Source organism: Paramisgurnus dabryanus, chromosome 22 (assembly GCF_030506205.2).
Source record: "Paramisgurnus dabryanus chromosome 22, PD_genome_1.1, whole genome shotgun sequence".
In the NCBI taxonomy this organism is placed as follows: Eukaryota; Metazoa; Chordata; class Actinopteri; order Cypriniformes; family Cobitidae; genus Paramisgurnus; species Paramisgurnus dabryanus.
The window spans coordinates 12,627,527-12,655,517 of record NC_133358.1 but is presented as its reverse complement, the minus strand read 5'-3'; the positions used below and the strand labels follow the sequence as shown (position 1 = coordinate 12,655,517).

At 36.8% G+C, this 27,991-nt stretch overlaps 1 protein-coding gene across 10 annotated transcripts in view; it reads left to right on the top strand.

The window, feature by feature from the left end:
- hecw1a (HECT, C2 and WW domain containing E3 ubiquitin protein ligase 1a) overlaps positions 1-27,991 on the top strand; it is a 75,348-nt gene that overhangs the window by 11,037 nt on the left and 36,320 nt on the right. For 5 of the 10 annotated variants that reach the window (XM_065294814.2, XM_073813203.1, XM_065294815.2 and 2 more), the window contains exons 2-8: positions 1,645-1,936; positions 2,303-2,410; positions 5,181-5,275; positions 11,434-11,509; positions 16,580-16,749; positions 24,845-24,987; positions 27,257-27,357. In XM_065294814.2, coding sequence (XP_065150886.2) covers positions 1,645-1,936; positions 2,303-2,410; positions 5,181-5,275; positions 11,434-11,509; positions 16,580-16,749; positions 24,845-24,987; positions 27,257-27,357 — 985 coding nt within the window. Of the gene's footprint in view, positions 1-521; positions 624-1,644; positions 1,937-2,302; positions 2,411-5,180; positions 5,276-6,369; positions 6,492-11,433; positions 11,510-16,579; positions 16,750-24,844; positions 24,988-27,256; positions 27,358-27,991 lie in introns of those variants that run through there. The other 5 variants (XM_065294822.2, XM_065294820.2, XM_065294821.2 and 2 more) reach the window with 3 other exon arrangements.

The following is a 27,991-nucleotide window of genomic DNA, read 5'->3' as shown; positions in this document are numbered from 1 at the left end:
GCTGGTTTAGCTGGTGGTCACCAGCATACCAGCACCAAAACACAACATATGCTGGTCTTGCTGGTATGACCAGCATAGGTTGCTGGTGCTAATGCCAGTTTAGCTGGTGCTAATGCCGGTTTAGCTGGTGCTGATGCTGGTGCTGATGCTGGTTTAGCTGGTGTTCACTAGCAAACCAGCACCAAAACACAACATATGCTGGTCTTGCTAGTATGCTGTTTTTTTCAGCAGGGATAGCAACATGCTAAAACATGTTAAACATTCTAGCATCACATTTGATTGTCCTTATACATACTAACATCATGTTAAAACATGCTAGCAACATGTTTGACTGTCCTAATAAATACTAACATCATGTTAAAACATGCTAGCAACATGCTAAAACATGTTAAAATATTCTAGCATCACGTTTGATTGTCCTAATACATACTAACATCATGTTAAAACATGCTAGCAACATGTTACAACATGTTAAAACATTCTAAGTATATAAATATTGTTTGATGTATTACTCTCCCCAGAATTTTAAACTGACACATCACAAGAATCCCTCATGCTGTCCTGATATCCATTTCATTCATGCCCAGAATAAGTAAATGCATGACCATTAATGTGTGATTAAGGTATATAAAATATTAATATTTGTTAAAGATACTTAAAAAGGATTTTGAAATAATTTAGTAATTTAAGGAATGTCTTAGATGTGACACATTTTTTGGCAAATTCAATAAGGTTTAAGGTAAGCTATAAATTTTTTTATGATGTACAGTAGAGACAGTACTGAGGTATGAAGAACCAGTTTTCAGTTCTCATGCACATTTCTGGAATAATTATTTATTTGAAAAGCCATTTTATATTTAAGAGTTTAACACATCTTTTCCAGGACTAAGATCAGATTGGATAACAGCTTCTAAGGGCGTTTTCACATTAGCACTTTTGGTGCGCACCCGGGTTCGATTGACATCAGAGTTCGGTACATTTGGATGATGTGAACGCTGTCTTCCGAACTCGGGTGCGCACCCACGAAACGTACTCGAGTCCGCTTAAAAAGGGTGGTCTGGGGTCCGGTTCATGTGAACTCCAGATCGGTTCGCTGCTAATGTGAGCGCAATCGTACCAAATCACAGAAGTGAACCACTGTTAATTATGTATTATAAGGAATGTCCCAACAAAACAGACGTGTGTGTTTGTGTACGTGCACTTACCTTGACAACAAAATGCATAGAATGCTTGCTTGACTTTTGTTCTTATTTTTTTAAACCTTTGGTTTTGTTTTCAAAGAAATAATACAGAAACGCACTTTCGTCTGTCTGCCGCAAACATACTAAAGTCATTTCGATGACAACGGTCTGTCCGCCGACGTCAATTTTTGCGGAGGCATTCAGAAATCATCTCTTTGCACGCTTGTCGTCTTCTCGTTTACAGCGTTGCCAAGCAACATGAGAACGCGCCGGCTGCAGCTTGATGATGCAAGCATACCGCAGTTCGGATGCAAAAATAATATGTGAACACAGTCCATGGGGGGCATGAGGAGGGGGGAGCAATCGAACTCTGGTTCGGACCAGGCAATCGCACCAAATGTGAAACCGCCCTAAGTTACAAGAAAGTAGACTTTTATAAACTGACATGTGTAATGTTCTACAGAACCTGTACCAGAGCAGGTTTCTGGGCCTGGCGGCCATGGCCTCACCGTCACGGACCTCCCAGAACCGGCGCCGGTGCAAGGATGTGACACGTTTCAGCTTTATCCATCCCAACGATGGCCTTGCTCTGCCACGGTCCACTAGCGATACAGATCTGGTGTCTTTGCAAAGCCGTTCCACCCTAACAGTCAGCACCTCCTTTTATTGCATCGACCAAACAGAGGATATTATCATCTGCTGGGACATCAAAGAGGAAGTGGATGCTGGTGATTGGATTGGCATGTACCTTATAGGTGAGAATATTTCAACTGAATGGATCAACCAATAAGTATTTTAGTTACTATGTGATAATACAGTATTAGTATTTAACAATGTAACCCAATGTTAATGATTTAAGGGAATGCCTGAACAACAACTCTTCTAAATATTTGTGTGGGGTCTGGTGTTTATGTTTTATTTTTTATCCATAAACAAAGCTATCAGTAGATTTGGAAAGGGTTGATAATCCCAAATTGCCTCATATTTGACTAACCAAATACACAGTCTGTATTTTGTTAGCATTTTGTGGCAAATGTTTTCATCCATACAGTTGCATGCACCCAAAGTAAAAAATACCCTTTGCCATTATGAGCTACATTGTCTTTTGTCTTCTTTTATAGATGAGGTTCTCTCCGAAAACTTTTTGGATTATAAGAGTCGTGGAGTGAGTGGTTCACACAAAGGGCAGATTGTGTGGAGAATCGATACCAGCTTGTACTTTATGGAGGGTAAAAATTCTCATTAGAAACACTTCTGATGCTTTCCAGCATGTGCTTTTCAGAAATGCCATTCCATTGGTTTGGAGATTTTCTGAATAGTGCTGAATACAAAGCCTACAAAAAGTACTGAACAGTCACATACAGTATTCCAATCATAGTTTGACAGAAGTATGATTCTTGGACTCCATTTTTTAGGACTAAAATGTTTTCAGTTGTCCTAGACATGCATTTCTACTGGCTTGTTATTCATTCTTGTAAATGTCCCGTGCTTTTTCCAAGACTAGATTTGTTTTTCATTGAAGAATTATGCCAGCCACGTCGCTTCCAGTGTGGTGTTCTGTCAAATCGAACAGCATGAACAATTTCTTCTGTTTTCTTGTATCATGCTTCTTGCCATATCTCAAAATAACCAGATTCAGACTTAAAGCCTTTGAAGTTCCTGCTGCCTGCTAGTAAGAGAACAGCTCGACTAACTCCCTCTGACTGATAACATTTTGCTTACTGGTTCAGTTTCTCAATGTCTTTCAAGTATCATATTCAGGCTGCAGATTGGGACAGGCTGGCACTAAAAGGGAGTCAATCCCATAGACCACAATGTTAAAATGCCCAACTTTACATCAAAATAATGTGTTAAGAAAAAAGTGGTTTTGGTCTGTATAGCAAATTGACAATTGTAAGGGGGGGGGGTTATTTTTTTATAACTCATCCGTTTAAATTATATTAAGCCTTAAAGTTCTGCATAATTAAGGGTATGACCACTTGAGTGACAGGTGAACAGCCACTGCTGTCACTAGAGTCAAGCTAGGCGGGTGTTGGTTTCAGCAACTTGCCACCTCAGCTTCACCCACATCCTGCCTCTTCACCAATTTTGATGCGATGCCAAGATGGTGAAAGCAAGCCCCGCCAACTATCTTCACAAACCTATGGGTGACGTCGCGAGCACTACGTCCGTATTTTTTACAGTCTATTATTGAGATACTGTATAACTGAAATCACAAAATGTAAAGTCTGATGGGTCTGATTTTTATTTATTTGATGGTATACTACTTAATATAAATAATTCAGCCATCATATGTTGAATGTTACATATTTGTGTCATTTATTTAAAATCTGTCATGCTGTAGTATTAAAATATCTTTGGACGCCAATGTATGTCAATGCACTGCAAAAAAATTACTGTCATACTTAGTGTTTTTGTCTTGTTTTCAGTACAAATATCTAAAAACTCTTAAATCAAGATGTTTTTTCTTGATGAGCAAAATGACCTTAAAATAAGTCTAGTTTTTAGACAAAATGTATAAAATTTTAATGAATTTGTGGATAAAAGAAGCAAAAAAATCTGCCAATGGGGAAGCAAATTTTTCTTGAATTAAGTGTTTCAGAAAAAAGTTCAAGATTTTTTTGCTTACCCCATTGGCAGATTTTTTGCTCGTTTAATCCACAAATTTATTTAAATTTGATATTTTTGTCTAAAAACTAGACTTAATTTCTGAGGTCTTGACCTTGCATCTTGACTTGAGAATTCTTAGATGTTTGTGCTTAAAACAAGACAAAAATCATTTTTTTGCAGTGTGTATGTATGAATTATCTGTTAGATTCTGTGTGAATAGTTTGGAAATTGTCTTACATTATTATTCAGGTGACATCAAGCCAGGTGTGAGCAACTATAAAAAGTAGGCCACTCACGATTTCTCAATTTTTAGAAGGTGTAGTAACTAAATAAGGAGACACGTTTAGCTCGGTCAGCACGTCTGCAAGAACAAACTCCATCAGCATCACATTTTTTGCTCTTTGGGCATTACGCACACACACACGCGCACACACACACACACACAGATTCTGGTTTCCATGTTTTGTGGGGACATTCCATAGACGTAATGGTTTTTATAATGTTAAAACTAAATATTGTATTGCCGTAACCCAAACCCTGACCCCAATCATCACAGAAAACTTTCTGATACTTCACATTTACAAGAAACATCATTCTGTTTGATTTATAAGCTTGTTTCCTCATGTTGACATCAAAATGTCCCCACAAGGTCACAGAAATACTGGTATTCCTATCTTTGTGGAGACAATAGGCTTTATGCCCAGCTGCACTACTTCCTGAACTTCAGCCAGCTCCTTGTTTCCTGTCTGCCATTATTGGACAAACTGATTAATCCAGGTGTGTCTGATTATTGTTGTTGTGACTACTGAGGTCAGGCAACCCTGGATTAATCAGTTTGTTTGTGACTACCGAGGTCAGGCACACCTGGATGAATCAGTTTGTCCAATAATGGCAGACAGGAAACAAGGAGCTGGTTGAAGTTCAGGAAGTAGTGAAGCTGGGCATAAATCCTATTGGTCCCCACAATGTGATAATTACCAAGTACACACACACACTTTAGCAAGCTTTCATGATATTATGTTATATGGTAATGAAATGGTCATGTGAACAATCAGTGGGTAGCACTGTTGCCTCACAGCAAGAAGGCCCCTGGTTCAAGCCCCGGCTAGGTCAGGTGGCCTAGCTGTTTGCATGTTCTCCCTGTGTCAGTGTGGGTTTACTCCGTCTACTCCGTGCAAGTTAGGTGAATTGGAGATGCCAAATTGCCCTTTCCCCAACCGGTGTATGGTTTAACTTGTTTATGGAGTAACTGGCTTTTGCCAGGAATATAGCCATAGATGCTGGAATAGCGTGAAGATTTAGAAATATTATGGTGCATGAGTAGTGTAAAACACAAAGCATAGCTGACCTTCATCTGATTTGGTTGTTTTTCTTTCTCTTTATACACAGCTGAGACAAAGATTTGTTTCAAATATTATCATGGATTGAGTGGAGCTCTCCGAGCCACCACACCCAGTGTAACCGTGAGAAACCCCTCTGCCTCTGTGAGTAAATACACACACACACACACACACACACACATACATACACGCATGCAAACACTGCTAAGACTTCACTGTGTTGTTTGGGGATAAATCTAATTTGACAAATGAAGTCCCAATGGACAGAAGGGGTTCAGGAAAGAGGCTCACCTCATGACCTCTCCCAGTGACTTGTCTTCTGAGGGATGCAAATTTCAAAATACGTGCACATACCACAAAAGGGTTTATGATAAAATAAACGCTCACGTTCACAAAACACTTGGAAGAAACTCACATAACACTAATCTTTGCTTGAACCAATGCAATAAAGCGAGTATCTGGCAAAGGTAATATAAAATATTTTAACATGATGTGTGATGCACATAGGTTCACATGACGCACTGAACACATATTTTGTCAAAAGGTGTCTCAAACCCAAGGATTTTGTCCCAGAGCTAAACTTTGGGTTTGTACGAGAAATCTTCATGGGTTTAAAGTTTGCCATATGAAATGCCCTGACATTATTGATGACAATTATAGGCTCTGTCTCACTTGTCTTGTCTTCTGACCGGGCATAATTGTATAACGGTTTGCCCTTTTCTCTTCATTCGTAAAAAGACATTGAATGAATTTGAAGGACACTGCAGTCGAGCACATTCATTAAGCACTAATCTCCTGTTATTTCCTGAAATACCTCTGACTTTACTCCTTGTGGGTCCATCAGTGAGGCGCAATGAAGGTGTGTGTTTATTTCAACGGAGATCTCATCTAAAAATCACTTAAAAAGTAAATCGCTTTATTTCCCCTCAGACTTTTTATAGTCACGATTTTTAGCCACCCCTTTGTTAGCACAAAGCCAAAGCGAGAGATTGAATTTCCACAGCCCTGCTGCCTTTGTGCTGGCGTGGTCTCCAGAAATGCTGAGAGCCAGTAAACTCGATCTCAACACCAGTGCCCTTTCTCAGGGCATACAGTTTAAAAATAACTTTGGCGGAAGCAGTGGTGGAAAAGCCTCGGGTCAGGTAAAGCGTATGCGTTTGGTAGATAGCGGAGGAGACCTACAGATGCATTAATGGATAGCAAAGAGAGACTGACACATCTTTATGGCCGTACGCCGCTAGCTAGGGCTTTGTTTTTGAATTATCACCCGGGACGGGCTGAGTTTAGACTGATGTCGCCAAGTCAGACCAGGAGGAGGAAGAGGGATGCTGCTGTCACCTGGATACCTGACTGGCTGAAGGTAGTCACCACCATCCTATGATTTGAGCAGTTATAAATCTTTGAAAGGGTAGTAAACTACTAGAACTTTGGTATTGAAAACAATATTTTGAATTTATTTATCAATAACATGAGAATGAGCTTGTTAGGTGATTTCTTGCTGAAGCTGTCCTAAACTGTAGTCTGTTTGTTTACTATGCTTTTATTTAAGTTTTTTGCTTATTTGCAGCAGGTTTATCCATGAATGCTTTTAATTGGTCAGCAGCCTACTCAGCACACCTGATTGTAAACATTTATGATGTTTACAAAATAACCTTGAATATGGTTTAATGTTGTCCTTGCCAAAATAACTTGAGATGTATGGCATTCAGTCATAAATGCAAAGTCAACAATGATAAGAAGGTGTTTGGTTTTGTTTATTTATTTTAGTTATTTTTGGGCTATGCTTAGATGTCTATAACATTTTCACTGACAGCCCAAATTTTGCCTTGTTTTAGCCTAGACGTCTGGCCTGTGGATGGCTATTAGACGTATTTGAATTGTTTGCTGCGTGGTGACACTTGCAAACATCACTATTATCAGTAACACATGTGCAGTGTTGGGGGTAACGCATTACAAGTAACACGCATTTCGTAATAATATTACTTTTCTGAAGTAACGAGTAAAGTAACGCATTACTTTATAAATGTACACATTAATATTTCAGTTGAGAGTTACTTTTCTACGGATCCCCTAAGGGGACATGGAGAAAAAAATTAAACGAAGTTTAGTTTCGCGTGCGCATGTGAAACTAAATGCGAGCGAAAGTTTCATGTGCGCCATGAAAGTTTCACGTGCCCACGCGATAGTTTCACGTGCGCACGCGAAACTAAACTTTAAAAAAAGTCTGCACATGAATGTTTCGCATTAGCACATGAAAGTTTCACATGAGCATGCAAAAGTTTCACGTGAGCTCATGAAACTTAACTTTTTTTACTCCAATGTCACCTTAGGGGTGCTGTACTTTTCAGTTTAATTAATTCAATTAAAAAAATAATAATGTACTGAATTAAACTGAACATATTAACGTAGAATTTCGCACTCTGTGCACATGAGTGGGAACAGTTTCTGCAAGGACTGAAAGAGATCAAGCCTCAGCCAAGTAAGAAAAAGTAACGCAAAACTAACTTAAAAGTAACGCAAGCATTACTTTCCATGAAAACGCAATTAGTTACTTTTTTGGGGAGTAACCTAATATTGTAATGCATTACTTTTAAAAGTAACTTTCCCCAACACTGAACATGTGGTTAGGGATTCAAACAGGCCTGTAACCCTAAATATTACAATGTGGCATTTCGTCACAGATTTGGACTACAAACATTGAAATTTCACCTAAAATCCTGCAGTTTCTTGAAAAACCATATTGAGACAGCAAAACATCACAGAGAATTGAGTCTGGGATCGCTTTACTTGGGTCACGAAGCAAATACTTGAGCTAAAAAAAAACACTTTAGCAACTTGGCAACCACTCACAATACTCTCCCATGCATTCATTGTGGGTGCAAGTTTTGAAGTATCACTTCATTTATAAAATAAACTTTTTGTCCTCAGGTCTAGTTAATCTTTAGTTGCAAGTAGGGGTTTGTATACCACCTCTATTCGGGAATTGGTAAATTTGGGAACAATGCAGATTATTATCTTATTCGTGCTGAAGATAAGCTGTGTGTTGCCTTTTAAGTGATTTGAGAGAGAAAGGATAGCTTTCTGTAGTTTGTCCTCATCACAATGCTCCTAAGCAAGGAACAGGATGGACTGGTGGTAGCAGATTTATGCAGTATTGTTCACTGTGTCCTTTAGTATCAGATGACTTTGTTTGATGGCGTCAGCAGGAAAATACTTTGGAGGCTGATTTTTTGTTGGCAAGAAGAGGCAGCATTGATGGAAGCTTGCAGGAGAAATGAACACCTAAGAAAATGAATTGCAGAGTAGCCTGATCCAGATGAGAATTTGTACATATTTTACGAGTTGGCTAATTCATTTGAAATCATACTGTACGAAGTAAATCGTGCAAAAACGTATGATTCTCATGAAAAAAACAACAACAAAACCAAATCCCTAACCCGCACCTAACCCCAACGTTACAGGGGTCGAGGCAAATCATACCAAAACTTATGAATGTGGTCGTATGAATTAATGCGAATTAGCCGACTCATAAAATATGGACCAATTCTTGTTCTTGCTTACAATACAGTTGTATTCACAGATATAATGATACTTAGTGGAGTTAAGTTTTATCGATGCAATATGATGTCATGTTAAACTCCAACTGAAATTCACGCGAGACCACTAAGGTCTTTCTCAGGTGAAATATCATTATTAGCACAGACTTTAACGGTCCCGTTTCCCTCTTTCATCTTCATCTTTCATGTGTAAAAAATGCAGTAACAATTTACTTATCTGTATACCGATGTTTTCGCTATCATAAAAAGCTGATGTCTTCCTTGTTCTATGAAGTCCCTCCTTCAGAAATACGTAAAGAGTTCTGATTGTGTAGTTTGTTTAGTGTGTTGTGATTCGATAGCAGCTTAGCTTGCCGTTAGCTTAGCTGGCGACTGACGTATTCCTGTGGGTGGAGTTTAGTCAAAAAACTGTTCTAGTGACGTCATTAAAGCAGGAAGTAGAGGGCTGTAGTCCAAACCGGCCGTTCGCTGTAGGCTTTAAAAGGCGAATTCTGTTAAAGAAAATATATCGCCTGGCAGTGAACTTTGAGCTTTATCATCTTACAGGTATTATTTATGCTCTAACAGCAACATAACACACTAAACTAAAGTTTGGATCAGGAAGAACATGACTTTTAAAACAAAAGTCTCCAATTGGTTTAGTATTAAACCATGTTGCTAGGTAAAAAAAATCCTGTTGGTATAGAGGTTTTGAAAGTCTTGTATGTGTCACAGAAAGAGAAACATTTAGTTTAGTGAGATATGATGGATGTTCAAGCACTTTCTAAATGTGCGTTACTCACTTTTGCACATAATTTTGGAGTGCAATATGCCGAAGTCAAAAATATCTTCTGCGGGCATGTTTTTATTGTTTTAAAGTATGTTTCCTTTGGTGTCTGGTAGTGTTTATCTGCATGTATAAAGAACGTGAGAGATTAACAAATACATTTAAACTGTATACACTTTATTTTATCACAATTACAAAATATTGGTGTCCAGCCTTTATAATGCTCTATATGTACTGTATAAATGTGCAAGTAGTATACTGTCTCACTGCACGTGGCTCACTACAAACATTTGTATGTAGACATTTCTCAACCCCCATCTCTATATTGGCTGTTTATAGCTTTAGCGTCTCTCCTCCGTGCAATATACACAAATCTCAGTGTCTCTCTGCCCTGTCAGCGAAGGGTTTTTCCAAGTGCTCTATGTGTTTTGATGACTAGGCAGCATCTCTTTCTCAGGATAGGGTTGCAGTAGCTCCCTCTTACAAGGATACATTGGAACAAAGGGAGTGATGCACCATACCATCATTATCATACCATATAATCTGAATCTGTTTAAAGTCGTTATGTTGTTATATTTTAACTTTAACAAATGCCATGGTACTGCACATGCATTTGCGCGTTAATGGCATAACTAATGGCATAAAAAGTCTTCTTAATTTCATCTCTTATTAGCTTAGAGATGAAAAGAAATTCATTTCAGTTGTGTACTAGAGAAAGCAAAAAAAAAAACATCTTAATACAACAAACTGATCTTTCAGACGCCCTCGACCCACGGCCCCACAGCAACCCAGTCTCTTTCCCATTGGCACCTGACGTGTTGGCAGTGCATTGTCCGTGCCAGAGACCCTGTCGAATTGATCTGGAGTTTGGTATTAAGGGGCTTCCCGCAGATCCTTTTAATCAGTGTGTGTTTGTCAGTAATCTGTGCAGTTCAGCCAGCAGTCATGTTTGCAAGGAAGCTTTTCTATTTGACAGTCAAGAGGAAAGGTTTTGCATCTCATTTTTGTCCAGACTGAGTCCAAACACCTGCTCTCCTTTTGTTTTTGCTTGCTGTCTGTTTCATTGAGTTCTGAAGAATATTTTGAGTCATTTATATTCATTTTCTAGAAGAGCCTGTCTGTACACGTGATCACTTACTGTATTATGCTGCCGGGGCGGTTTCCCGGACAGGGATTAGACTAGTCCTAGACTAAAATAAATGTCCAAACTGAAAACAACTTGAACTGACATATCTTAAAATACATCAGTGCTCTTTGTTTTTCCTTAAAATGCATGTTTTTAGTGCATGTTTATTAAAACTAGACAAATATGACTTCCGGAAGACGCACCCGAAATCCTGGCCAGGACGCGTCCGGGTAGAATGGCACGTATGGTCACCCTACCAAAACACAACATATGCTGGTCTTGCTGGTATGCTGTTTTTTTTCAGCAGGGAAAACGTTGAGCTTTTTCATATTTTACCCCATTATGGTCTAAAACAACACAGCATTTTTTAGAGTGCACAAAATATAAATGTGGTCACCCAAGAAACACCGATCAGATTACTCGTACAAGCACATGGAGATTAAGGACATGTGGAATAAGTGCCAGTGTTTCGTATCATCTGTGAACCACCTGCACTTTTATCCTCTTCTGAGAAGTGCTGTCCCCTGAGTCCGCTCTCTTTCTTTTTCTCTCACATCTTCTCCTGCTCTTCCTGGATGCTGAATCAATGTAGTCTTAATGAATGCATGCTATTGATTCGTGCAATAAGCTTTTGTAATGGGCTTTAAGCACAGTATATTAGCCCAAGCTCTGGCTACAGGGTTTAAAAGACCAGACAGGAAAATAAGAAAGGGGGTGTGGCTTTTGTAAAATTACTTCCTGTTTTCAGCAGCTTTGATGGGGTAATTTTTCTTTGTCACACTTCCTGTTTCTCATCCATGGTGTCTTTTAGTGCTCTTGTCAGCTGATGATGTTGTTTTCTCTGGTACTGTAGGTATTGAAGCCTGTCATCAGTCAGGATGTTCCTCAATCTTTGGGAAGCAGGAGGTTGATTAGCTTTTCTCTATCAGGTGAGTCAGTACTCGCTTATTTCATATGTCTCTTTAATTATTTACTTTTATATGTCTTTTTTATTTGCTTTCATACTTTTCGTATCTTTTTTTATTTAGAGGGTTTAATGAGGGCCTAATGCCATTGAACTAAAGGTTATCATTCTAAACAGTCCCTGAATATTTAGCCACATTATATATTTTTTGCTTATACAGATGTATTTTAAAAGGTTTCAAAATGTTAAATTACTATTTTCATAGTTTTATCATAAAATAATATTTGCTTAATTAAAGCCTGTTCAGGTTAGATTAAACCAATAAAATATACAATTGTGTGGTACAAAATAGACAGAAAAACTTCACTAAACTTTTAAGATATTTATTGGACCAAATAATTTGGCAAAAAGGCAAACCATAGCTGGTTTTGCATTACGGAAAATTTCTGTAATTAATTGTGCCCGTTATTTTACTGTATTTTTCGGCACCCCAGCTGTCGGATTTTAAATTTTTTATGGATTTATTTACAGTGTTAATGTAAAATTACAGAAAAAAAATTTTGCATTATGGAAAATTTCTGTGATTTATTATGCCCGTTATTTTATGATATTTTTCTGGTACCCCAGCCGTCAGATTTTATTTTTTTTAATGGATTTTTTTGCAGTGTTAATGTAAAATTACAGAATTTTTTTTATTTTTGCATTACGGAAAATTTCTGTAATTAATTGTGCCCGTTATTTTACTGTATTTTTCGGCACCCCAGCTGTCGGATGTAAACATTTTTATGGATTTATTTACAGTGTTAATGTAAAATTACAGAAAAAAATATTTTTGCATTATGGAAAATTTCTGTGATTTATTATGCCCGTTATTTTATGATAATTTTTCGGCACCCCAGCTGTCACATTTTTTTATGGATTTTTTTACAGTGTTAATGTGAAATTACAGAAAAAAAATATTTTTGTATTATGGAAAATTTGTTGTGATTTATTGTACCCGTTATTTTATGATATTTTTATGATACCCCAGCTGTCGGATTTGAATTTTTTTAATGGATTTTTTTACAATGTTAATGTAAAATTACAGAAAAATTGTATTTATGCATTACAGAAAATTTCTGTAATTAATATTGCCCGTTATTTTACGTTATTTTTTTGGCACCCCAGCTGTCGGATTTTTTTATGGATTTTTTACAGTGTTAATGTGAAATTACAGAAAATATTTTTGTATTATGGAAAATTTCTGTGATTTATTGTGCCCGTTATTTTCCGGTATTTTTCCGGTACCCCAGCTGTCGGATTTTACGTTTTTTATGGATTAATTTTACAGTGTTAATGTAAAATTACAGAAAAAAATATATTTTGCAGTATGGAAAATTTCTGTAATTTATTGTGCCCGTTATTTTACGGTATTTTTTCGGTAACCCAGCTGCCGGAATTGTACCATTTTTTTTACAGTGAAACACATGCTAATAAAAGCTTGCAAGTAATAAAGCATACATCGAATACAATTTTATCTGTTACAAATATTTGTTGATAATATTTGGTGGTAATATTTTGTGCTCATTTTCCTTGGCTATATCTTTATGAACTTGGATATGTGTTCACTGTAAAAAAAATCCGTAGAAATTTAAATGTTATTGCAGCTGGGTTGCCGGTAATTTACCGTAGATTTACATTTATGTTATTTACTGGCAAGAGCTTGTTCAAAGTTAAATAAATTTTAAATATTAACAAGTCTTTATCTTTACAGAATAAAACTATATAATAACAGCCTCATGCAAAGCATTCTGGGAACCAGAAATCATCATCAACCTTTTTCTCTTTTTTGCTTCAGATTTTGTTTCCCAGAATGTTTGGCTTGATGCTGTTTTTTTAGTTTTACTCTGTAAAGACAAAGACTTGTAAATGTTTAATGTTCATTTAACTTTGAACAAACTCTTGCCAGTAAATAACATAAATGTAAATCTACGGTAAATTACCGGCAACCCAGCTGCAATTTCTACGGATTTTTTTTACAGTGTTGTGTGTCATTTTTTTGTTAAGCCTCCTTAACCTGTTTACCTGAATCCCCATTTTTTTAACCCCCCCCCTCAAAAAATGTCATAGCCAAACTAAAATAGATACAGTTGATGAAGCCAGTTGCACTTAAATCATAAGTTTGGTCTCATTTGAAAGCTGAAGATGATACCTCTAAAACTCTGTATTTTATTAAATGTTTTTTTAAACCCATGTCATGTACATTTATTTAGAGAAACATCAAAAATGCTCAGCTAATGTTTGTTTATTTATATCTCACAAGCATCCTTTAAGTTTATTGTCCTATTGTTCCATGTGTCAGACAGACCCATTAAATAATTATCTGGATGAGTCATGTGTGAAACGGTTTTAAACTTGTACACCTTCGACCACATTCAGAGATAGTCGAAAACACATTAGATCAGATTGTTTTTGTGGTGTAGACGCGCATGTGTTCGAATGTGTTCGAGCAGCCAAATAAGACCTCCTACTCTCCGTCTATTGGTCTATTGTGATGCACTGAGCAATGTTTTTACAGGGGACAAGACTTTTAGCACAAACACACATTGTTCAGCCCTATCTTTAGGCTTTCATTGATTAAACTGAAGTTGCTGCTCTTCACCTCTTTCATTTTTGTTTCATTTTGTGAGCGTTTGAAAGTTGCGCGATCTTATTTTATCAATGTATATATAAAATGTGCTTCTGTTATCTCTCAGTTATATTGAAAGTCCGGATGGTCAAATTGTTGACTGTAAGAGCAGGCCTCCCCCAGTGCTGTATATTTTATTCATAGCCACATCTCCTGTTATAGCACAAATATATGCACATTAGCAGCTTAACAGAAGGTACGCTGCCAAAAAATCACCTCAGGGAAAAGAAAAGCTGGCTGTAAACCCCAAGAGAGCTGAAAAACAGGATTTAAACCTACGGACAAATGCCCCGAAGATGCTGAATAGAAAGAGTATGGAGTAGCCAGAGTGCCTGTTTGACAAGGGATCCCATTTAAGTACAATGAAATGTTACAACCAAATAATATCAAGGGTCAGATGAGGTGGAAATGTTACCCAAAAGGAATATTTGACCTGAATATGAGAATTCTTTCATCATTCACTTTCATCATTTTTTGTCAATTTTGACATTCAGCCACCGCCGTCCCCATTGGCATCATGTACCTTCATTTCATGGAAAATTGATTGTTACACTTCTGAAAAAGGTAATACGGGTTTGGATTGACATGAAGATTGGGCATTTTTTTCATTATGGGTAAACACTCCTGCACTCCAACATGAATCACACACATCTGCCCCATCTATAGGATTAGATTTAAAGTTGGTAGATTAAAATATTATTATATCACATCTCAGCTGGGACCATCTTAGTCTGACTGTCTGAATATTAAGATAAGGATAATTAGCCCCTGTGAGCCTCTTCAGAGTAAATACCTAACTTTAGCCTTTAAGCTTCTTTCATCCCTTGTTTCTCTTTGATTTTATATTTTTTCAATATTGCAGAAACACAAGAGTATCCACAAAATTAAATAATATGCTGTTTAATGTTAAATAAAGCTGTTTTTAACATAACGGAGTAACTTGGGAATTTTTAGGTTTGTACTGGGAGACATTAACTAGTTTGCATCCACACATTGAATAATGAAATTATTCTTTTATGGCGTTTGTGGCTATTTGGGATGCCAGCGAGTTTAATCTGGGGCAGAGGTGCTTACTTTAAAAGCCAAAAGTGGACCACAATTAACAGAAATCCATAAGCCACAAGGCCAGTAAGGTGTTTGACGGATGAGCTTTTAATCAATATTATGTCTTGTGAAAAAACGAGAGGATGTCTGTTTTAAAAAATATTAAAACTAAACATGCAAATTCATTCATGTGGTTCCATCCCCAGGAGTCAAACATACATTTACTGATACAAAAAGTCTATAGATTAACTCTTTCCCCGCCAGCGGTTTAAAAAAAATTGCCAGCCAGCACCAGCATTTTTCATGATTTTCACAAAGGTTGAATTTTCAAGAAAATGTTCTTCTTAAAATATATTAACAAACAATACATCAAATGAAAGAACAGACCCTCTGCTTTAAAAAAATAAGTTTAATCCTACCTTTATTAGTTCACTTTTTATCACCTCTCAAATATGGGTACACTGTATAAAAAAAAAACTTTGCTGCCTTAAAATTTTTTGTTAAATCAATCAATTCATGTCAACAGAAATTGTCACAACTTGTAATATATAGTTGAGAAAAGTCAACTTAAATTTATAAGTTATAACAACTCACCTGTATTTATAACATCTCATCTCTAGTGAAGATAAATAATAGTAAGTTGAAATGACTTGTAAATCCGAGTTGATTCAACAAATAATTTAAGGCAGCAAAGTATTTTTTACAGTGTAGGTTTCTTCAAAAACAAAAAAATTTGAGCAAAAAGCTGAGGTAATTTCATTTTTGTGAAGGACTTTTGATAGAGATCAGAATCAGAGCGATCCTCAAAACTAACACGGACATACAGCTGTTTGCCTATAGGGCGATACTTCGGGGGTTTATAAGTTGTGGAAGAGGAAGGGAAGCGTTTTCTCTTAATTGACGAGTTAACTCGTTAATGGTGGGGAAAGAGTTAAAGTTGTAATGTGTAACTTTTATGAGGATCTCTTGACAGACATGCAATATAATATACATAACTATATTATCAGTAGTATATAAAGATCTTACATAATGAACTGTATTGTTTTTATTTCCTTAGTATGAGACATTTTTATCTCCATACACCGCAGGTCTCCTTACATGGAAGTCGCTGTCATGTTTCTACAGTAGCCCTAAATGGACAAACTGCTCTACAGAGCGTGTTTCCTCCCTACGTTATCTCAGACGATGACATGTTTGTCCTGTGGCGGCTACCTTTTGCGTTTTTAGAATTGATTCGCAAGCTTTTGGTTGCAATATTACAATCTCACGACTATGCTGCTAAATTGTACACACACCACCTTTAAATGCACTGTAAGTTGGTTTGAATAAAAGTGTTTGCCAAATGCATAAATGTAAATCTTCCTGTTTTCTGTTTTCTTTCAGACATTCAGGCAGTGGGACTAAAGAAAGGGATGTTCTTTAATCCTGATCCATACCTGAAAATCGCCATCCAGCCTGGAAAGCACAGCACCTTCCCCGCCCTGCCCCATCACGGTCAGGAGAAGAGATCGGGCATCATCTGCAACACGGTTAACCCCATCTGGAAGAGAGAGGTGAGTCCATCCAAAACCTCAATGCTTGAATCGTATGTCAGATCACTTTTTAGAAGTCCATATCTTTGATGTGATGAATCATTGAAAGACCGTGTGACATTTAAGAAATCACCTGAGTTTGAGGTGGATTTAAGGAGGTCATTGTGACATTTCGCACCTTTATTTCTGAATCTGTAGCACATGTGCTCAAAAAGAAGCTTTGAGTCTGGACATGAAAGGAAAAATCCATAGGTGGCTTGAGCTTTGGACTCTCTGATGTTGGTTTTTGCAAATCCTAAATCCACTGAAGCACGATTTGAATAAAATTTTCATTCAGTCCTGGCACTGCAAAGTCCTAAACGTCTCCATTTATTTATTAAGAAATGTGTTATTTGTGACCCTGTCTGTGAAATCCAGGCTAAAGTCTCATATCTAATTATGAGATCATCAAAGTTTGATTTCACATTGATTTTAATCTTTGACACAAAATTACTCAGTCAATATTAAAGATATCAAGGATATATTCTCACAGGCAAGGTCATAATTTTACTACAGTATTGATATATGACATCATTAAAATATTTACAATCTAAAAACAAAATGGTGAGAAACAGGAGCTGTCTTATATTTTTTGTACACACACACACATACGCTCATGCATTGCTGTGTCAGATGGTTAATCCTTACAGCTTCTTTAATAACCTCTGGGGATTTTCATTTACTCATGATCAAAGACTCCCTTAATAACCGGAGGACAAGCCTTGTTAGCTTCACCTCCCTTGGTATTTCTTGACAAAAGTCTTAAATGAGCTACTCGTCTCTTTAACATTGCATTTGCATATTTAGTATCAATGTATACAAAGATTTATTGATGGGCTATTGACAATATGATAAGTGCTGCTGCTGTCAGAGCTTAGCAGACTGTATGGTTTGAGAATTTGTGAGTATTGATTTGGTGCTTAATGTTAGGAATAGTTCACCATGATTTGATCACCCTCATGTTATCCCAGATGTATATCACTTCCTTTCTTCAGTTTAACACAAACAAATAATTTTATATTAACTCTTTCACCGCCTTCGTTTTCAAAAAAAAAAAAAAAAGCCAGCCAACACCAGCATTTTTATAATTTCCATAAAAGTTTAATGGCTTTCAGAAAATTTTACATACAATATTTTGAATGAAAGAACAGACCCTCTGCTTTCAAACAAACAATAAAATTTTCATTCTATCTTCATTTTGATGTCTTTTTTTTTTACATCTCATATATGAATACCAAAAAGTTGAGATAATTTTTGTAAAAAACTTTTGTTAGAGATCAGATTCAGAACGATGATCAAAACATACACAGAGTTTTGACTGTTTTTAGATTGGTGGACGCTTCAGTGTTTTATAAGTTGGGTAAGAGCACCACCTAGTGGATAACAGCGGAAATATGTATTGCCGTAAAAACTTGTCATTAGCAGGGAAGCATTTTTTTCCGAATTGAAGAGATCAATGGCGGGAAGAGTTAAGATGAAGTCATGTTATTGCCTAATATGGGGCTGATCATAGCGAAACTCAAAAACGCACAAACATCTAAATGATTACAGTGAGTTAACTCTTTCACCGCCATTGACGAGATATCCCGTCAATTAAGAGAAAACGCTTCCCCGCCAATGACGAGATTTTCCGTCTTTCCGCAGTACCGCTATTATCCACCAGGTGGCACCCTTCCGCAACTTTTTAAAACCGGAAGTATTGCCCTATGGCAAGCGGCTGCATGTCAGTGTCTGTTTTAAAGATCGCTCTGAATGGCATCTCTATGAAAAGTTCGTCACAAAAATGGAATTATCTCTGCTTTTTGCTCAAATTGTGGTGTTTTTGCAGAAAGCTACCCATATTCAAAAGCTGATTACAAAAGAACTACTGAAGGTAGGATGAAACGGGTTTTTTTGTTTGAAAGCAGAGGGTCTGTTTCTTTCATTTGGTATATTGTATGAAGAACATTTTCTGGAAGGCATTAAACTTTGGTGAAAATCATGAAAAGCGTTGGCTGGCAACTTTTAAAAAAAACGCTGGCAGTGAAAGAGTTAATAGATGTCTCCTGAAGCGAAGCGATACCAATTGTGCAAAAGATATACAATAGTCAACATTTGAAGTGGATCAAAACCTTTCTTAAAAGTTGTCTAAAACCGCTACCCAATACCCGTTCTTGTCTAAGGACAACTTTGATGAACATTTTTGATCCACTTCGAATGTTGACTAGTATATTAATATTTTGAGCTTATTTAGTCATTTAGCACATAGATATCTTTGAATCTCATTGGTTCTTGTGTTTCTTGTGACAAAACAAGCATGACATGATATGACAAGTAGTTTTGTCGTAATTGTGAATTACTGTATATAAATAATTTAGCATATTTTAACGCTGTTAATAAAGATAGCTATTAAACATAACCAGAACATACTACTTACCAAAAGGATTAGTCCATTTTCTTAAAAAAAAAACAGATTATTTACTCATTTTAAAGGACCCCAACACTTAACAGTTAAATGCAGTTTAAAATTGCAGTTTCAAAAGACTCTAAATGATTGCAAACGAGGCATAAGGGTCTTATCAAGTGAATTTCTTATCATTTTTGGCAAGAAAAATAAAAAAGATGCACTTTTAAACCACAACTTCGCCTCCATCTCTGGTCCTGTGACGTGCCAGCGCGACCTCACGTAATACGTCATCATGTCAAGAGGTCACGGATGACGTATGCGAAACTACGCCCCAGTGTGTGGAGAAAGAGGACCGTTCCGACGTTGTTGTATGTGGAATGATACTAATTAATGTCTTTGTGTCAGTTTATTGTTTAAAATGAACCGCAAATGTGAGTTTCATACATGTAACACATGACCTTTCGACAGCATTACGCAATTATGTGAGGTTGCGCTGGCTCGTCACACAGCCGGAGGAAGAAGAGAAGTTGTGGTTTAAAAGTGCATATTTTTTATATTTCTTACCAAAAATGACAATCGTTTCGCTAGATAAGACCCTTATGCCTCGTTTGGGATCATTTAGAGTCCTTTGAAACTGCAATTTTAAACTGCATTAAAACTGTTAAGTGTTGGGCTCTATTAAAGTCCATTAAAATGAGAAAAATCCTGGAATGTTTTCCTCAAAAAACATAATTTTTTCTCGACTGAACAAAGAAAGACATCAACATTTTGGATGACATGGTGGTGAGTAAATTATCTGGATTTTTTTTTAAGAAAATTGACTAATCCTTTAACAGATCAACAAGGCTACATATACAGATAAACTATGTTTGTGGCTGTAATCAAAAACAAATACAGAACAAATACAAAGCATTATATTCAGACCTACAATGCATTCTTTAGTCTTCTGTTTGTTGCATTACAGAAAGCTGAAAGTACAGTAGGGAAAGAGCTTTGTTTTTGCCTGTGTTACATGCAAATCTATACTGTACTGTACATATGAACTTCCCAGGATAGCTTCAAGGTGGCGTTCCATACTACATGCTGTCTGTACTTCTTACAGGATTCATTTATTAGTTTGTCCATCTCTACTTTTCATCTGAGATAACCTCAGAGTCAGTACAGCATGTGATATACACAGCACTAGTCAGGCGGTTAGCAGTATGTCAGTAAAGTGAATTATGGGCCCATTTCTCTTTAAACGCTTGGCTGACTTGGATGAAAGCCAGTGTTGGGCAAAACGTGAGCTACAGAAGGTTTTCAGCATCATTGTCCTTCGGGGGTAATGACACTATTACAGGATATTCATTGTTGGATGAACGTGACCTGCTGGGTTGTTGTGGTCTTTACCATAATGCCTTGCTGCCTGCACACTGTTAATGTCTCAGAACAATGTCTCTTTTTTATTCAGAGGGTCACGTTTTGAATTAAGTTATTGATGCTTTATAAAGAAACTGTCAGTAAGTGTTTATGTTTTTGGTCTAAAATGGATAAAATTAGTGTAAACTATAGAGGTCGTTTTTAGAAGATATCTATTGTTTTGGGTAAAAGATGATGAAAAATCTTCAAATATTCAATCTTAACCCAAAGCAGTAACCTCTCAGGTCACGGTGGTGGATTCTTAAGCATGTGCATTATACCAGACTGGTTTTGCAGCACATAAAAATGATCTGCAGAGACATGTGCTCTCATTTCCCATGATGTTTATTGTGTTTGATTGCATTGCTATTATAGGCTGTGACAAGGGTGAGAGTTCTGCCTTTAACAGAACGCTATGCCAGCCAGTTATGCTGATTCATAGCACCAGACATAAAGAGGTGAACATCTCTCTAATTTATTTATTATCATTCTGGAAGCATTTTACCGGCCTGTCTTGCGTGACCCCGATGCATTAACTCCTGCCCTGACAGTCACAAATCATGAAGTTTGAGTCCGACACATTGCCTTTCCCAATAAGCACTCCATCTCTATCAGATCCATTGTAATGTGGCATATCAACACATTTTACGTAGTCCTGCTAAAAGTATCCTGACTAAGGCTGTATTATGTAGTTCTACCTTACAAAAAGCATTGATAAATTCATGGTGGTACTACAGTATATCACTTTAGTTTTTTGTTGGTACCCCAAAGTACTTCAGAATACTGCGGTTATTACTTATTTTATGTTTTGTTTTGTTATTTGTGTTGCATGTTAATTCTGGACACATTTGACTAAGTGTGTCCCCATATACATTATACAATTTTCAATTGAAATTTGCAGCACTTGCAGTTCATGCAAAATTGAAAATTACCCATGATTTACTCATCCTCAAGCCATCTAACATACATATGATCATCATTTTTTAGACAAACAGATTTTTTGTTATTTTAGAAAATGCTCTTCTAAGCTTTGTAATGGTTGAAAATTGGGTCCATTTTTTCAAGCCCAAAGAATGTGCATCCATCCTTCACAAAAGTAATCCACACAGCTCCAGGGGAATAAATAAAGGCCTTTTTGGAGGGTAATCGATGCAATTTTGTAATGGAAGTATCCATATTTAAAACTTTACAAATGAAAATAGCTAATTTTTGGATGAACAATCACTTTAAATTGCACATAGAGGACTTTGCCCCAAACAGATTCTGCCAACAAACCGCTATTTCTGAGGCCTGTAGAGGCTCGATAGCCTTTCTCAATAACATGCAGTTGTTTGCTGGTGTCAACATTTTCTTCTAAGTGCATCACCGCTAAATTACTGCCGCACCAATTTATTGTGAGTAAACATGGAAACCTGAACATCAAAACCAAGCAGCAGTCTCCTGTCGTGTTTTTCTTGCCCTTCTGACCATAATGTTTACTAAGCCTGGCTGTTTTAGGAGCCTGTGGAGGACACAGTGGATTTATTTGGGGGTGAGTGGTCGATTTAATGACTGCTAAAGCTGCTGAGTTCAGGCTTGAAGTTGTGGTGCTGATGTAACGTTGGCTTGAAATGGCTCCTTAAAGTGAATTCAAGATTGTGTGGTTAACTACCACATGAACAGTCCAGTCTTTGCACTTTCGTAGACAGACGGTTTTTAGATGGATGGCAGCCAGAAGGATGCAGCATCCCTGAATGGAGACAAATTCTGTGCCTACACCTCTGTTTTATCGTGCAACATAACAACCCTGAGAAGTGATGATATTAAGTCCCCTGTCAATAATTTGATCACCTAAAACTCATCTTTGAGCATCATAATATTGATCTATTTGATATTTGCAAATTAGTCCCTGCCTCCACTTTTTGCACCACCTTGAACCATAGATATAAATGTAAATAGATGCTGCATTTGGCAGTTTTATACACATAAAGTCAGGTTTTACTCAATGCATATGTGAACTTTTGCGTTGATTTTAACAGTTTAGAGCATTCACACTGTACGTGTGAGCATCGCAGAAGCAGAGCTGAAGCAGCAGTGCTGTAATCATTTCAGCGCCAAGAATATGGCATCCATACATAAAATAAATGGCTCGAACTACTGATCCAGTCGTTCACCTGTGATGATGTGATTGGTTGCATGTTTGTGACGTATAGGAAACAAGGCGTTTTCAAATCAAAGGAATGAGAAGTCTTTCTTTATGGAGAAAATACTCAACAATAATGTTAAATGATAACTTTGCACATGGTTTGTATTAAAGCATATTAAAAACACCACATGCACATAAGTAACAATCAAAAACTTATTTTTTACAACAGAGGGACTTCAAGTAAACCAACTAAAATATTCCTCTTATTTTAAGAGACCTGTTTTTCAACTATTTTCCCACCTTTGCCGCACACTGCAGTGTTTTTTTCCTCAGTTGCATTATGTAGATGTAGACAAACAAAGCCATCAGAAATCCCAGCAAGGATCCTATATGCATTAAAAGCATGCAATTACGTGAAACACTGTACGTCTTTCATGCTAAATGGAGAGGAAAGCTGCATTAAAAAGGATTAAAAGGAGGGCTGAGAGTGAGACAGTTTGTGGGCAGAAGGAGGCAATTCTTTTTAATGTTATTTCACGTATACTTTTACCCAGAGCACACTTATTGTAAATGTATGTTTATAAATGTATGTATCACATATATTGAACTTATTTTTAATAATTAGGAAAAGAAACATATTTTAGTTCAGGTGACATATTAGTAGCATCAGTGCCGCTGCTAGCCATTTTGGTGCCCTAAGCATAATTCCTTTATAATGCCCCCCCCCCCGACCCTGAGAATTTTTTTGTTTGTTTTTTGCCAGTTTAACTTTTTATTACCAAACATATAACTTAATAGCAGAAAGTAACATCTTCACAGCTTTAGTCAACACACACATTTGAAAGTGCAAACTTTTATAGAATAGCAAAATAGAACAAATACCAAACTTAAATTATCAAAATAATCAATGTTTTTCCCAAGTAAAATGTCACTTTAAATAAATTACATTAAATAAACATCAATAACAAGAATACTCAAAATTCTTAAATATTACAAAGATTTAGAGAACTAAGTGTCACAGTAATGTTTGCTTCATATCATGACATTTTATATTTATATATATTTAACAGTCAGGAATTGTTAGCCTACCATGTGCACTGACTGCTAACATTAACTAAGTATTAACCACCGTCACGTCAAAATAAACCACAAAATAAACTAACTGCTCAATATCTAAAAAAACGTAGTAAAGAAAGTAACAGCTGCCGTCAGTTATTTGTAAAATGCATAGGTAATGTTTTACAGTAAAATCTCAATTTAGCTTGCACTGAAGTTATAACTTATAACAACATAGTTTGCTAACATTAATATCAGCACCGCAAGATCGAGGCGCATTACGATTAGCAGCAGCTGCAGCCATGCACATTTCCCTTATTTAGGAATTAAAGATGATGGACTTACCTGCAAGTGATGCACGGGCATCATCCCGCAGTTTCATCTTTTTTCTTTTTTCCGATACTGACCCCTGCTGTCTTTTCGGGCCATTTCCAAAAGTTGCCTACTGACTGGCCGTTTCTCAATCCGAAAGCTGCAACCTGCGCGAGGTCTCATATGCAGGCTGCATACGTCATCAAGCCTGGTTTATTTTAGTTAACTGAACATTACATTAGCAAGTCATAAGCATATTAAAACAATTTACGATTAACTAAGAATAATAGTCAACTTCATAATCGTTAATATTACGAAATAAGAACGTTTTGATGATGTATGCAGCCTAGAAATGCGACCTCTGGAGGCTGCAGCCTTCAGATTGAGAAACGGCCTCTGTCAAACTTCGTCAGGCGCCCGCGCGATCAACCTGCACGGACCATCAAAGACTGGGGGGCATACTTTCTATACTAGCGCAATTAAATTATCTCGTCCCCCCTTTTTTTGTAACATTTACATGGATAAAAAGTGCCTAATAATATTTCTATAGACTAATGAAATTCTATCAGCATTATAATTTTTTTTCATTAGGCTATTGTTTTGGTGCCTTCTCAGCACCACCTGGTGTCCTACGCACAGTGCCTGATGCGCGATATGGGAGCGGCGGGGCTGAGTAGCGTCATTCATGGAGAATTGAGAGAAAAAACCCCAGCAGAATATCAATGCTTGAAAATGATATGTTGATGTAAAACCAAAGCCTAAATGCAGCAAACATTTGGTTTTTATTTTCACATTCACAGCGTTTTAACTTTGTGTCCTTGCCGACGGACGTGTTGGAGATTGAGGTGAAGGATAAATTCGCCAAGAGCAGACCCATCATCAAGCGCTTTCTGGGGAAGCTGGTGGTGCCTGTCCAGAGGCTGCTGGAGAAACATGCTATTGGGTAATTCATCAAACACATCTGACTAAATATTTAATAACTTCTATACATTTTACTACATGCTGCTGAGTATGCTAAAGCTGCTAAACTATTAAAGGGCGTTTTGCAGGTAAAATATTTCCACGAATTTGGGCAATTTGCTTGTTGATAATAAACATTTAAATTGTTATCCATTGTATTTTATGTTGTTGGTTATCACAAAACGGAATACAAAACGAAAAAGTGAAGCGTTTGCAAGGATTCTCCTTTCCCCCTCAACGCACTGCATGACGTCACGTTGGGGAGAGAATTTGCCTTAAGAGCATTGAGAGTGACTAGAGAGATGAGTAAAGTACAATATTCAGATTATATCAATGCAAATTATAGATAAATACATAGATATAGATAGACTAGATAGATAGACTAGATAGACAGAACGACAGATAGATAGATAGATAGATAGATAGATAGATAGATAGATAGACAGACAGACAGACAGACAGACAGACAGACAGACAGACAGACAGACAGACAGACAGATGGGCTAGTATAGAGAGATAGGCAGAAAGCCAGATAGCGTTAGTATAACTTCGTGTAGAAAGTAAACAAACAATTAACATACTCGTGCGTGCTGGTTTGAGGGGGACCATAATCCTGCTGAAATGGGTGTATGCGATCTTCAGCACAAATGGATTCAGGCAGGTCGCGGGGTAAGAGCCTCGAACACCGATCAAAACGCACACATTTCCCTACAGCCAGTAGCGGAGTGTCAGTCGGGAGAGTCGGGACTTTCCCGGTTGGCCGGTCTGATAATAGTTATACATTGGGAGTTATATTAGCAACACCGTCTGTAGGTCTGATGTGCGGCCGGTTCCCGCAGCCCGCTGGTCAAACTATGCAGCCTCTCTGCTCAACAAATATAAAAGTGCTCAACCCGTTCGGCCGGTCCAATCATGTTCAGGATTTATAAAAATACGGGGATCAGTGATTTGATTGGTTTCTAGCCTGTCATCCTTTGATGTAAAAAGCCGCCGAACGCCTGTTTATTGCAGTATGCGGTCTGATTCAAGCCCGCTGCAGCTGCTGACCGCTGCTTCTGTGTATAAAATGATCGTGTGATTCGTTATGATCGCATAAACAATATAACAAAACTTCCTTTTATTTCACATAAAAATATATTTTAGATATTATATGATAGACTAGTAAGTGTGGATTAAGGATGTTTAAAACTCTCTAGCCTGGTGGTCAGGACATGAATGGATTGAATCAGCAGATTTGCAAAGTTTTATTTATCTCCACATATATCATAAATCATAATTAGCAGGGTAACTTTGCAGTATACAACATTATATATTTCCTATTATGTATATATGATTTCCATATTATAAACGTAAGTATTAATAAAACGGCAATAAATGTCTCATCTATCTCTATGGCTCTGGCTGAGGCTTTCATCTACTTCTACCCAACGTGACGTCATCGCCGAATTGCTTAAAAAAACCGTTAATACCAAAAACATAAAAAAAAAGGTCTTTAAGACCTTTTTTGAGACATTTTAAAAATGATATACATATCTTGAGTGATTTATGTAGCCATTAATCAACAGTGGTGGTTAACCTGCAACACCCTTTAACACATTTTTACATTGGCTAAACTGATCGTTTTTCCCCGGGGTTCTAGTTTTAAATGCTTAGTTTTCAAAAATAAAGATGTAAATGCTAAAAAATATATATGTGACCCCGGACCACAAAACTAGTCATAAGTGATTTTTTTTTTAAATAATAATAAATAAATAAAATATTGCTGAATAAATAAGCTTTCAATTGATGTTTGTTAGGGTTGGGCAATATTTGTTCGAGATTAAAATTGAAAATCTAAGTGTGCAAATAAAAAAAACAAATATTGAGAAAATTGCCTTTAAAGTTGGCAATTTAAAGTTAAGTCATTAGCAACAAATACTGTATTGCTAATGATAAATACATTTTTGATATATTTTAGGTAGAAAATTTATCAAATGCCTTCATGGAAAATGGACTTTATTGTTGGCTATTTCTACAAATATACCTGTGCTACTTATGACTGGTTTTGTGGTCCATGGTCACATACAGTAAATGAACAGTTAATATTTTAAAGCAGATTTATGAATTTACATCATAGTAAAAACACACCTGCTTGTGTGGTCATGTGGTTTTTATTTTCATTTTTGTTTATTTCATGGTTATATGTTCTGTATTTACCATCACTGTGGGATTTTAAAATGTCAAGCATATTTATCTTTCTTTTGTGTAAACAGAGACCGTGTGGTGAGTTACACTTTAGGTCGACGGCTTCCAACAGATCATGTCAGTGGGCTGCTGCAGTTTCGCTTTGAGATAACATCCTCTATTCATCCAGGTTTGCTTCATCTTACCCTTTTACATGACACGTAAATAGCATGAGCTTTGAAGCATTAAAATTACTTTATTTATTACTTTCATAGATGGTACGTTTTAATGACTTTAAAATGAAACTAATACAGCATGTTTTTTATGGCCCAGTAGCTGCTAGCATTGTTAGCCATTCTGCTAGACTGTCCCACCTATACATTTTTACGTTTATGTTTGTACTTTACAATGTTTTTTCTAACACATTTTTTCTAACAACTGAAATATGAAATACACTATGAAATATTCATATTAGATAACAGATGAAAAACAGAGCAATTCACTGCAGGCCATTTCCTCAGACATTTTGCCAGAGCCCATGGTTTATTTCTGCATCTGCTTGTCCTTTTAGAGGCACATAGCCAGGCAGGTAAAATTATGTCATCCCACCTAGAGCAAATATGCAAAACAACTGACAAGCAGATGAGCTCTTCTGAGTTTCCGAATTCTCTGGCACCTGCAGGCAATCCTTAAAGGGACACTCCACTTTTTTGAAAATATTCTAATTTTCCAGCTCCCCTAGAGTTAAAAATTTGATTTTTATAGTTTTGGAATCCATTCAGCTGATCTCCGGGTCTGGCGGTACCACTTTTAGCATAGCTTAG